Source organism: Vicia villosa, linkage group LG2 (assembly GCF_029867415.1).
Source record: "Vicia villosa cultivar HV-30 ecotype Madison, WI linkage group LG2, Vvil1.0, whole genome shotgun sequence".
Taxonomy (NCBI): Eukaryota; Viridiplantae; Streptophyta; class Magnoliopsida; order Fabales; family Fabaceae; genus Vicia; species Vicia villosa.
The window spans coordinates 171,348,342-171,360,601 of NC_081181.1; the positions used below are offsets into that span (position 1 = coordinate 171,348,342).

The window sequence follows — 12,260 nt, forward strand, 5'->3', positions numbered from 1 at the left end:
TGTTGAAGATTTGGAGACATTATCTTTATGGTTCTAGATTTGAAGTCTTTAGCGACCATAAGAGTTTGAAGTATCTGTTTGATCAGAAGGAATTGAATATGAGACAACGAAGGTGGTTAGAACTGTTGAAGGATTATGATTTCAGTTTGAATTATCATCCAGGAAAAGCTAATGTTGTTGCCGATGCTTTGAGTCGCAAGACTTTGCATATATCGGCAATGATGGTTAAGGAGTTGGAATTAATTGAGCAATTTCGAGATATGAGTTTGGTATGTGAAGTGACTCCTACGAGTGTTCGATTGGGTATGTTGAAGATTAACAATGATTTTCTGGATAGTGTCAGAGAAGCCCAGAAGTTGGATATGAAATTGGTTGATTCGATGATTGGAGTCGATCAAGCTGAGAATGGTGATTTCAAGTTAGATGCGCACGGTGTGTTGAGGTTCCGTGATCGGATTTGTATACCTGATGATGTGGATTTGAAAAGATCTATTCTTGAGGAAGGTCATAGGAGTAATCTGAGTATTCATCCCGGAGCTACGAAGATGTACCAAGATTTGAAGAGTTTGTTTTGGTGGCCTGGAATGAAGCGTGACATAGCTCAGTTTGTGTATGCATGTTTGACTTGTCAGAAGTCGAAGGTTGAACATCAGAAGCCTGCTGGTTTAATGCAACCGTTGGAAGTCCTGAAATGGAAATGGGATAGTATTTCCATGGATTTTGTGACAAGTTTGCCGAATACCGTCAGAGGATATGATTCGATTTGGGTGATTGTTGATAGGCTTACGAAGTCGGCTCATTTCATACCTATTAACATCACTTATCCAGTTGCGAGGTTGGCGGAAATTTATGTCCGTGTGATTGTGAAGTTGCATGGTGTTCCTTTGTGTATTGTTTAGGATAGAGATCCGAGGTTCACTTCAGATTTTTGGAAGAGTTTGCAAGAGGCGTTGGGTTCTAAGTTGAGGTTGAGTTCGGCGTATCATCCTCAGACCGATGGTCAAACGGAGAGAACGATTCAATCTTTGGAGGATTTGTTGAGATCTTGTGTTCTCGAGCAAGGAGGTACGTGGGATACTTATCTTCCATTGATAGAGTTCACATACAACAATAGTTACCATTCGAGTATTGGGATGGCACCTTTTGAGGCGTTGTATGGTCGGAGGTGTAGGACTCCGTTGTGTTGGCATGAAACGGGTGAGAGTGTAGTACTTGGACCTGAGATTGTTCGAGGAACTACCGAGAAGGTTAAGTTGATCCGTGAGAAGATGAAGACTTCGCAAAGTAGGCAGAAGAGTTACCATGATAAGAGGAGGAAAGATTTGGAATTCCAAGCTGGTGATCATGTATTTCTAAGAGTTACGCCAACGACTGGTGTGGGAAGAGCCTTGAAGTCGAAGAAGTTAACTCCTCGTTTTATCGGACCGTATCAGATTTCTGAGAGAGTTGGTAATGTGGCGTATAGGGTGGCTTTACCGCCTAATCTTTCGAATTTGCATGACGTGTTTCATGTGTCGCAACTTCGGAAGTATGTTTCAGATCCTTCGCATGTGATTCATATGGACGATGTGCAAGTGCGGGATAATCTCACGGTGGAGACTATGCCGATAAGGATTGAGGATCGCGAGACGAAGACGCTTAGAGGCAAAGAGATTGTTTTGGTGAAGGTCGTTTGGTCGGGTGCTACCGGTGAAAGTATGACGTGGGAATTGGAAAGCAAGATGCGCGAGTCGTATCCTGAGTTGTTCGATTGAGGTAATTTTCGAGGACGAAAATATTCTAAGTGGGGGAGAGTTGTAACGACCATTTTTCTTTAATTATTTATTTATGTGAATTAATTGTGCATTATGTGTTAATTATATGTTTAATTGATTTTATGTTGTTTTATTTGGGGATTATTAGTAATAATATAAGATAGTAAGTGTTGTTGATAATTGGGCCTAAGTCGGTATTAGTAAGTAAAGGGTGTTAGTTAGAGCCCATTAGTAATTTAAGATAGTAAGGGTTTAACTAAAACAAGGGTTTTAGAGAAAATAGAAATTAGAAGTTCATTTTGGGGTTTTGGTGAAAGAAGAGAAGAGTAGAGTGAAGAGAAAGAAGGGAATCTCAAGGTTGAAGCTAGAGTTGTCTTCAATCCAAACCTAAGGTAAGGGTGGGATTCTTTCATGCTAAAGGGATGTATGATGATGTTTTGGGTGGGATTTAATTGTATGTTGCATCCATGGAAGTTGTGTAGAAATTGAATAGAGATTGTTAGGGTTTATGTTAAACTTCTATGTGATTGTGAATCTAAGCATGATTGAAGATGTATTGATGTTAGAAGACCCATAATAGATGTTATAATTGTGTCTATAACATGTATTCCATTGATTTTCGTGGTGTTTGATGTTTTCCAACTTGATTGGGTTGAGTTTAGGGGTTTTGGGATGGGTTTCGTATGCTGTTTTCTGTGTTTGGGGTTTCCTGAAAATCGCCAGTTCGCGCCGCAAACCCTTGTACGCGCCGCGAACCCTTGGCAGAAACTTTGGAAGTTCTGAATCTGCTCAGTTCGCGCCGCAAACCCTTGTGCGCGCCGCGAACTGCTGGGCAGAAAGTTGGGAATTTTTGGATTCGCTCAGTTCGCGCCGCGACCTCCTGTTGGCGCCGCGAACCCTGTTTTGCAGAATTTTTCCTAAACTTTGAAATGATGTATCTTTTGAACCGTAACTCCTTTTTAAGTGCCGTTTGAACCTACGTGAAGCCCTAACTGATGTCTTTCCATTGAATATGCTTAGTGTAACTTTGAATACTCTTGGAATCTTCTTGCATTGGAATTTGTTGACATTGGATATCCGGAATTGATTATGTCGTTTAAGTTGATCATGTCGTTTACGTGGACTGTGTTGTTCGAGTCGATTATGTCGTTAAGTGTGATTGTGAATGTGCATCATTGAGTCACATTCATTGCATTGTTTGAGACGGCCCTAGTGGCAAATGTTTGAGACGACCCTTGTGGCGAATGTTTGAGACGGCCCAATGGCAATTGTTTGAGACGGGAGTTTTACTCCAATGGTACCACATGCATTTGCATTGTTCGAGTTACATAAGTAAAGTCGTGTGATGAGTCGTATTTGAATATTTGTGTGTGCATAACATGAATGTTATCTGGTGTCGATTTGATGGTTGTTTCGTTGAGCATATGTGATAAATGACTATGTATGCCTTAATTGAGATTGATATTATTGTTGTCGGTAAGATGTTGAATGATGTAAATAGTAGTAAGTGATATATGTTGAGAGGTGGTGACCGATGTATGATTATTTCTCCGCTTTGAATATTATCATACGCTTCTTTATAATGAATGATATCTCACCCCTTTTGTTTGAATGTTGCCCTCCGTTGGTAACGTGCAGGTAATGACGCGGAGTAGTCGTGTACCTATAGCTCGAGTCGGTGTGTGTCAATGCTCTGATACGTAGCACTCGGGGAACGTTGGATTACTTGTTTACGTCTTGTTTCTTGTGTTTATCCTTGTTGAACTTTGTCCTTATGTTATGCTAAGACTTGTTAGATGTATTGAGCCGTGTTTGGCCTTGACCTCATGAGTTGTATTGTTGTTGACTTATGATTTTCCGCTGCGATGCAAGTACTTAATTTATGGCAATGATTAAAGATTTCGATATTGTTCTCCTACATGTGTGCTATGTATCTAAGTGATTGAGCATGATATATGTATGCGGTGATTTTGTTGTAAAATGTGACGCTCCGAATCGTTATGTTCTATTTGCTTGAAATTTTGTACTCTGATATTCCTCTTTATTGCGGGGTAGATTTGGGGTGTTACACTTTACGTCTCAAATGCTCAAACTCTATCCTATAAACCCTTTCTTGCTTCTAGTTATCAAGCTAGCTCTATTTTAGATAATAATGCTAACTTGTGGCACCTTAGGCTAGGGCATGTTTCTGACTCTGTGTTCATATGCATTTCTATTCAACTTCCCTTTATTCCATTTAATAAAACTGGCCCTTGTGATACTTGTAACTTTTCTAAACAAAAAAGATTATCTTACCCTGTTAGTATTAGTACTTTTGCTCATATTTTTAAACTTGTCCGTGCTGATATTTGGGGACCCTATTTTATCCCCTCAATTGATGACCATAAGTATTTTTTTGACCCTTGTTGACAATTACAACTGTTTTACCTGAATAATTTTATTGAAATTAAAAATTGAAACTCGTAGACACCTTTGTACTTTCATTTCTTTCATTGAAAATCAATTTGTTGCATCCTTAAAATGTCTAAGAAGTGACAATAGGTCTGAATTCTCAATGCAAGATTTTTTGCATTCCAAACGCATTCTTCACCAAGGTTCTTGTGTTGAATACCCTCAGCTGGATTTGGTTGAAAGGAAACACCAACTCATTTTAAATGTGGCTCGTGCTATTTTCTTTAAAGCGAACCTTCCTAATTTTTTTAGCACTTTTCAATACAACATGATGTGCTGTTAATAAAAAAAATTCATCCTCTATTACTAAATAGCTCTCTTTTTCATCTTTTATATAATAAAGCTCATACTTTGTTACATCTTAAATTTTTTTATTGTCTTGCTTATGCCTCTACAATTCTTGCTAATAGAACTAAATTTGATATTCGTGATAGGAAAACTATTTTTTTTAGGTTTTAGAAATGGTACAAAGAGATATCTTCTCTATAATTTACTTTCACATGAATTCCTTATTTCTGGGAATGCTATCTTCTATGAGACTGGTTTTCCTTTCACCACTATGAACAATTAATCCAACCAACCCCTTTCCCAATCCTACCATTCACACAAATGAACTTGATCTTGAACCTCTTTCTCATTTTACACCCACTGAACCTCCTATACCTCCTTCACCAAATCCTCCCCACCTTACTCCCTCTGTTACTAACACCACTGATTCTACCATATCTACAAATCACAATACCTCTCCTACCCTTTCCTCTTCACCACCTCCTCCCCCCTTAGACTCTCAACTCCTATATATTTAACTACCCTCCAAATAGATATGAAAGTTTGTTATTTGATCTTTGTATATATAAAGGGTGTTAATCCCCTATAGTAATATAAGAAACACTTAGTTTCTCAATATGTGTAATGTTAGATACACATTGTTAAAGATAACAAGTAAATTCAATTTTTTATTTCAAGAATTAAAAGGAAAATAAAATTTGTCCATTGGACACACGATTTTCATTTTATTTTTAATAAATAAATATTACTATTATGGTTAGATTTCATCTAAATATAATTATTTTAAAGGAAGAAAATAACATTTAATAATGAGGTTAAAGATAGTGCATTATTTTACACCGTTATTCAACTGAGATTCATCAATCTGTCATATCACATATATTTTTTTTAAAAATAACAGTGTAACTTAGTGCTTAATCGTGATAGATTGGCAGTGTAAAATTACACTTTCAGTATATATCTTTTTTTCTTCTCTTTAATAATTTATTAAGAAAATCTTCATTTAATAGTCATATTCTTTAACACCTTCCTAAACATATACTTTTAAGCATATACTTTTAGAAACATATATCAAATGTTAGATAAAGAATGTAAGTTAAAGAGGATCAAGAGTAGAATCGTGCATATGAACATTTTTTAAATAGTATTTCAAGCACTCTCAAAGTATCTTAGAATCTAAACGTATGAATCCCAGAATAATTCAACCTATCTTCGAGTTTACATAAATCATGGGAGGTTGTGATTAAAGGTTGGAAACACCTTGTGATCACTGTTCAAGATGGTACAACAAGCTTAAAGTCTAAAGCTGATTGGTCTAAAGATGAAGATGATGAAGCTCTTGTAAATGACAAAGGCTTGAATGTTATACTCAATGGTGTTAACAAGAACATGTTCAGACTAATGAACACATGTACTAAAGCTAAAATGACTTGGGAGATTCTCAAGATTGCTCATGCAGGTACATCCAAAGTGTTCATGTCGAGGTTGCAGCTCCTCACAACTAAGTTTGAGAATTTGAGAATGATGAAAGATGAACCCATATCTAATTTTAACATTCGTCTTTGTGATATAACCAACAATTCATTTACTTTGGGAGAGAAGATGTAGAAGAGAAGTTGGTCAGAAAATCCTCTAATATTTGCCTTATAAGTTTGACATGAAGGTAATAGCTATTGAAGAAGCTCAAGATTTAAGCACTTTGAAGGTTGATGAACTCATTAGCTCTCTTCAAACATTTGAAGTAGTTTATAAATGGAAGATCAGAAAAGATGAACAAAGGTGTATCTTCTGTATCCAACACTGAAGAGAGTGAAATATCTTGCCCAAATAAATAACCGGACTTATTGATATATTAAATATTTAAAAGACATTATTTTCCTAATACAATTATTGCATATAAATTTTACTGACATTCCTCTAATAGTTGCTGCCGAATAGCAATTGAGAATGATATTTTAGAGACAATATAAAGACTTGGTTGATGAATTTGTTTCAAAAAGTGTTCGAAGAATAACTCTTTTAAAATAGATAAAATGTTTATCATAATATTAACTTGAAATTGTATTTTAATATTATTGTTTAAAATATAACTATTTTCAATGTTATTTATAAGGATGATAATTTGTTTGATTTTGTTTACAATTTAAATAGAGAATACTTTTATTTAAATTATTGTTATATTTTTTATTAAAGGCTTATTTTTAAAATTAGAATAGGGCCTCCAAATAGTTTGAGACGGTCCTGATTACAACGGTGTAAAAACTTTTAATTTTATACACATCCGAACAAAGCCGTCTTTGAGGGCGTGCAAGACGGGCTACCGCACGAGGCCTCAAACTTTTCTCATTTAAGTCATGGTTAGATAGGGCCTCATAAAATATTAATTATTGTTAAACCTTTGAAAATAGGGTCTCTATTTATTATTTTATGATTAAACCTTGACTAATCTATGCAGGGCCTCCAAAAAAATTAAGATGTCCCTACATCCGAACTATGTTGAGATTAGTCTCCATTACTAAAGACTTATCCATCAAATTAAATAGGATATATGTAGTTAAAATATAATTATAAAGCTTTAAGTGTTTTCATTTATATTATGAATGAACTATATAAACAATTTTTTTTAAATTTTTTTTGAAAAATACATTATCAGATATTTTCATACTCTCTCAAACACTATTTCTATTGAAAAAATATATGATACTCCTCAAACACTATTTCTATTGAAAAAATATATGATTGTGTGGAATCAACTATTTAGAATATATACTGCATAAGTACTTATCCACTGTACTGCACATTATTATTTTGATGCTGTTATTTTTTTTTGGCTTATAAAAATCTAATTACATAAGCATATAGTTAACTGAAGATTTTGAAACAAAAGCTAAACAAATCATAATATGTTGTTTTATGCTCAGAATATTTTTATACCTTGCTATTATTAAAAATTAAAGCAGAAAAATTATAATAATCATATAATATTTTACAAGTTACAACCTCAAATATTATGACAATGACTTTGTTTTTGTCTTCTTTTATATTTCTATGATTGAGTCATAGTGACTCAGCCTGACTCTGTAGTCAGTATAGACCGCACAATTACATAAAGCACTTATCCTGTTTCTTTCTTTGTTTTAAAATTTTAAAAATATAATTATAAAAGAAGTGAGGTTGGAAAATGCCATCAAAAGTGATTTCTCAAGTATCTAAATAGACTAAAAGCACGCTTTTTAAATAAAAATTATACAAGTTACATTTGGAAATGATCAACTGTTGCTGATATTTACAGGACTTACTTCAAAACTTGGAAAAAATAAATTAAATAATTTTGATCCATATTAAAACAAGGTTATAAGAGACTTACAAATTTTAAAATATTTTAAAAAATAGTATAAAAATTCGTTTGATGCACATCATAAGATAAAAAATGTAGTTATTATATAATGTGTTTGATATATATATATATATATATATATATATATATATATATATATATATATATATATATATATTTAAAAGATTTTTGATAATGTTATAAGAAAATTATTGACACCATTAATTTAAATAGAAATATGATATATATTATATTAAAATGATATAATTGTTTCGTTAAAAAACGTGAAGTGATAAAATAGAGCTTTGATGTGGTGGAAGAAGTTTTTCATGGTGGAGAAGGAGTGGACCTGCAATATTACCACTTTAAAGTCCAAATTAGTGATTTAGGGAGAACAAAAAATTGAATATGAGAATGAATTGATTACTTCAATCCGCGTATGGTTCAACGTCTTGTGCATGTTTCCGCTCAATTATATTCAATGACAAGAGATGTAATGAAGGATGTGTCCGTGTGTCCTCGACACATGATGACTGTCTACATGTTCTATGTGCCTTTCTATTAAGCGCTTGTTATTAGACCTTCTTCTTCGGTCTTGCGGATGACCAAGAATAATTGCCTCCAAGCCTTTGTTCCTACGTCGTAGAGTGAGGCTTTGTCAAATTTCTGTTCATTCAGACCTTTGGTAGAAGAAAATAAAGACCTTTAATGGGGTATGAATGTCTTTGAGAAGAGGTGCATTAAATGTCTTCGTCAGTATTAGCAATGCTTTGCAAATATGTCTCAACACATATCCCTACGCACCATAGTAATTGTTCATTCTAGTACTTGGCAATTTGAGTATTCCCGAACAATGTGCGGTGATATCTCAACTATTGGGGGCATGGTTCATAGTATTCACGCCGAGAATCGCATGATTCATCTTTTCGGGGGTTATATAAGGAGTTCTAAGATTATAATGTTTTTCTTTTTGCTATTTGTGAATCTTTGAGAGCTCCACTTCTACGTCTGTAATCTCTTATATCTTCGTCAATCTTCTCCTATTAACTATTAATTTCGACGTACTTGTGCAATTGATAGAATACACTGTGAGAATCACTTAATTTATCTTGTAAAACTAACTTATAAGTCCGAACTTTCTCTTTGCATACTAACTTATTTTATTAGAATTTTTAGAAGTTGTGAATTTTTAATCTTTCTATTTAGTACATTGGTGGGTTAAATTTGTAGACCATGTTTGAATAAGTGTATGATGTGGTAGTGTGAGAAAAGGAGGAGGAAATTCTTATCTATTTCTTTATCTTTAAGTAACCTTGTTCACAAAAGTACCTATCTAAAGGGTCCCCCTAAATATTAATGCTACCTATCATTAGTCATACTCATAACGGCTAAATGACTTTATCAAATGGAGAATCCATGACAATATACCAACGACTTACAGACAAAAATGAATCAAGGTGTGTTGGAATCAACTATTTCCCAAGGATAAGATTATAGTATATACCTTAGGAATATGGAAATTCTTAAAACAAAAATACTCTTTTGGCTAGCACCAATTTGATCCAATATCCATTTCTGCTTAAACTTGTACAATTTCAAAGTTGATATTTATAAATTACAGTGACTTGATTGATTGAGAAATGGCACAAGAAAAATAATATGATGCTAATTAGTTTTATTTCTTTGAAAGGAATGTTTAAGAAACAAACATGTATAAACTTTTGTTTTTGAGAAGAGAAAATCATTACTAACTAAAGTGATAGCCGTTTTTCAAAAATCTCCGATAAAATTTGAACCGCATGTCTCAAATTATTAGGTCAAAATCATACTATGAATCTGATACCTAAAAAATATATATCGACTATTGTTGAATATGACACATAATTTAGATAATTAAAAAGATTGAGTCTGCGAAGATTATGTTTATATGCCAATGATTATATCATAATATCGAAAATCCCAACCCAATCACAATTTGAAATTTCACCAATATCATAGTATAGTAAATTTTTTTTTTTTGATACTAGTATAGTAAAATTTTGAATCCACATAATTTAGAAACAAAACAACATATTTTATTAATGATAGTTCTCATCCATTCATAATTTCCAAAGGAAATCCGAATACATAACAAAAAAAATACAAGGATGATGATACATTCATATAACAAAAACAAATGGTAGGAAATATAGTTCTTACAAGTGGTCAAATAATACAAACAAAGTAGTAATAAAGGGTGGTGCAAATATCAAATTTAGTAGTCCTTTGGTGTGTGAGCAATGAAACTAATGCATTGCACTTGACGAACGTTGTCGAATCCAATGATTCTGATGAATGCATTAGGGTATGCGGTTTTAGCTTCTTCAAGCTCCTTCAACACTTGAGATGCATCAGTGGTACCAAACATAGGTAGCTTCCACATTGTCCAGTAACGTCCATCATAGTATCCTGGTGACTTGTTGTGCTCACGGTACACAAATCCTTTCTATATAACACAAATCAAACCAAACAATATACACATCAACCCTAAAAAAACTTAACTCAGAACATAGAATTCATACCGTCTTAATTAGGTCAGAAATTTTCTGCATTTATATAGTCGGCACATTTGTAGTTGTTTGATTGAGATTGAACATTTTTTAAAATATAAAATATTGATTTTGAAATATGTACATTTAGGTCAAAAACTCATCATTTAGGTAGTCACCATATCAGTAACTATTTGATCGAGATCTAACATTTTTTTATAAAAACCTTAAATATCGATTTTGAAATATGTTCCGTTAGGTAAAAAACTTTCAGCATTTACGTAGTAGTCAGCACATCGGTAACTGTTTGATAGAGATCGAACATATTTTTAAAACTAAAATATCGATTTTGAAACATGTACAATTAGATAAAAAAATGCTCAACATTTACGTAGTCGGCACATTTGTGTCAGGTTGATCAAGATCGAACAACCAACACATATATAACTGTTGGATTGATCAAACGTTTCATAAAATATAAAATATCGATTTTAAAATATGTGTATCGTCTAATCTCAATCTAACAACCAATGACGTGTCAACTACGTAAATTAAGAAGAAAAAAAAGTTCGCAAGAGTTAATGAAATTAACCTCCAACTCAAATTCCAAGCAAGGAACCCATCCCTTCCTAAGAAGGTATTCTACTTCCTTAGCCAATTGTTCCTGAGTGAGAGGTGGAAGGTAGGAAAGTGTCTCAAACTTCTTCTTGCCAATTGGTGGCCACACCTATAAATATTATGCATAAAATTAAGTCAAAAGGATAACAAAATTTACAATTTTAATTACTTAGTTATGACAATTATACTATATACATTGTGTATAAAATTTCCCTAGAAACATAATATAATTGTGTCAATTTAATTAACCTTAAGGTACTTAATTATGTATCATGACTTAATAATTAGTTACCTGCATACAGTTGACTCTTGAACCATTGCTTGCAATGGAGGTAATGTCATTGTTGACCTTCTTGGTAACCGGGAAACCGGCCGACGATTTGAGACCGATGAACGGTGCAACTAAGCTAGCTTGTGCGGGGGAGGCCCGGTTAACGGTGGTGATTGCGGCGGAGGAAATCAAGGCCATTTTTCCTTCTCAACTTTTGCTTCTACTGCTTCATGCCTCAACTCAAAGTTGCTATATATAATGGTGATATTTAGATGACATAATCTAATGGTGTGGAATGAAAAGGATTGGTTGATGAAAATTTTCGACCGTTGGATTGAATATGTGATGATGTTACGTTATATTGGCCACATGAGAGTGTAAAGTTTTGAAATGTTAGCCTTATCGTTAGGTACCACTAAGGTAATGCCACGTGGATTTGGTTTCATAATCTTATCTCTTCTTTGGAAGTACATAGAATGTGTGATTGTGGTGAAGTTGATATTTTTTGACATCACATTTGAATCTTAACATGTTTGTGAACATAATTTCCTAGGTGTCTATCTTAAGTTATAAGTAATTACATTTGTACCTTTGTTGCTTCAATTATATTTTAAAAGGTAGCAATGAGTCTAGGGTTTAGGGATCAAATTATTACGTAGGCTCTTGATAATCTCAACTATTAGTTTTGAGTATCGAACTATTAGAGAGGTTCTAAGTCTCAAATTGGCTGGAGATAAAGCATTGAAAAAGTATATATAGAGGAACACTCTTCACCTTATCAATCGGTTTTGTTAGAATGAGTTAGATCAAACTTTAATATAGTATCATAGTCTATCGAATGATATGATAAATAAAGCACATACGCTTACCTGAATTAAACAATCTCAATTATTAATTTAAAATAAAAATTACACCAAACAATAACAAAATCAACTTTAAACTATATGATAGTTAATTTGAAATTTGAATTCAATCCACACATACAATAATGTTAAATATTTTGAGAGATTTTT

General features: G+C 33.3%; 1 protein-coding gene across 1 annotated transcript; it reads right to left on the reverse strand.

The window, feature by feature from the left end:
• Nucleotides 1-9,883: 9,883 nt before the first annotated feature.
• Nucleotides 9,884-11,483, reverse strand: LOC131652969 (ribulose bisphosphate carboxylase small subunit, chloroplastic). Its single transcript, XM_058922973.1, has 3 exons — nucleotides 11,269-11,483; nucleotides 10,951-11,085; nucleotides 9,884-10,315 (listed from the first exon to the last, which is right to left on the reverse strand). The coding sequence occupies exons 1-3, from the start codon at nucleotides 11,443-11,445 to the stop codon at nucleotides 10,085-10,087; spliced, it is 543 nt and encodes a 180-aa protein (XP_058778956.1). The 5' UTR covers nucleotides 11,446-11,483; the 3' UTR covers nucleotides 9,884-10,084.
• Between the last annotated feature and the right edge of the window lie 777 nt (nucleotides 11,484-12,260).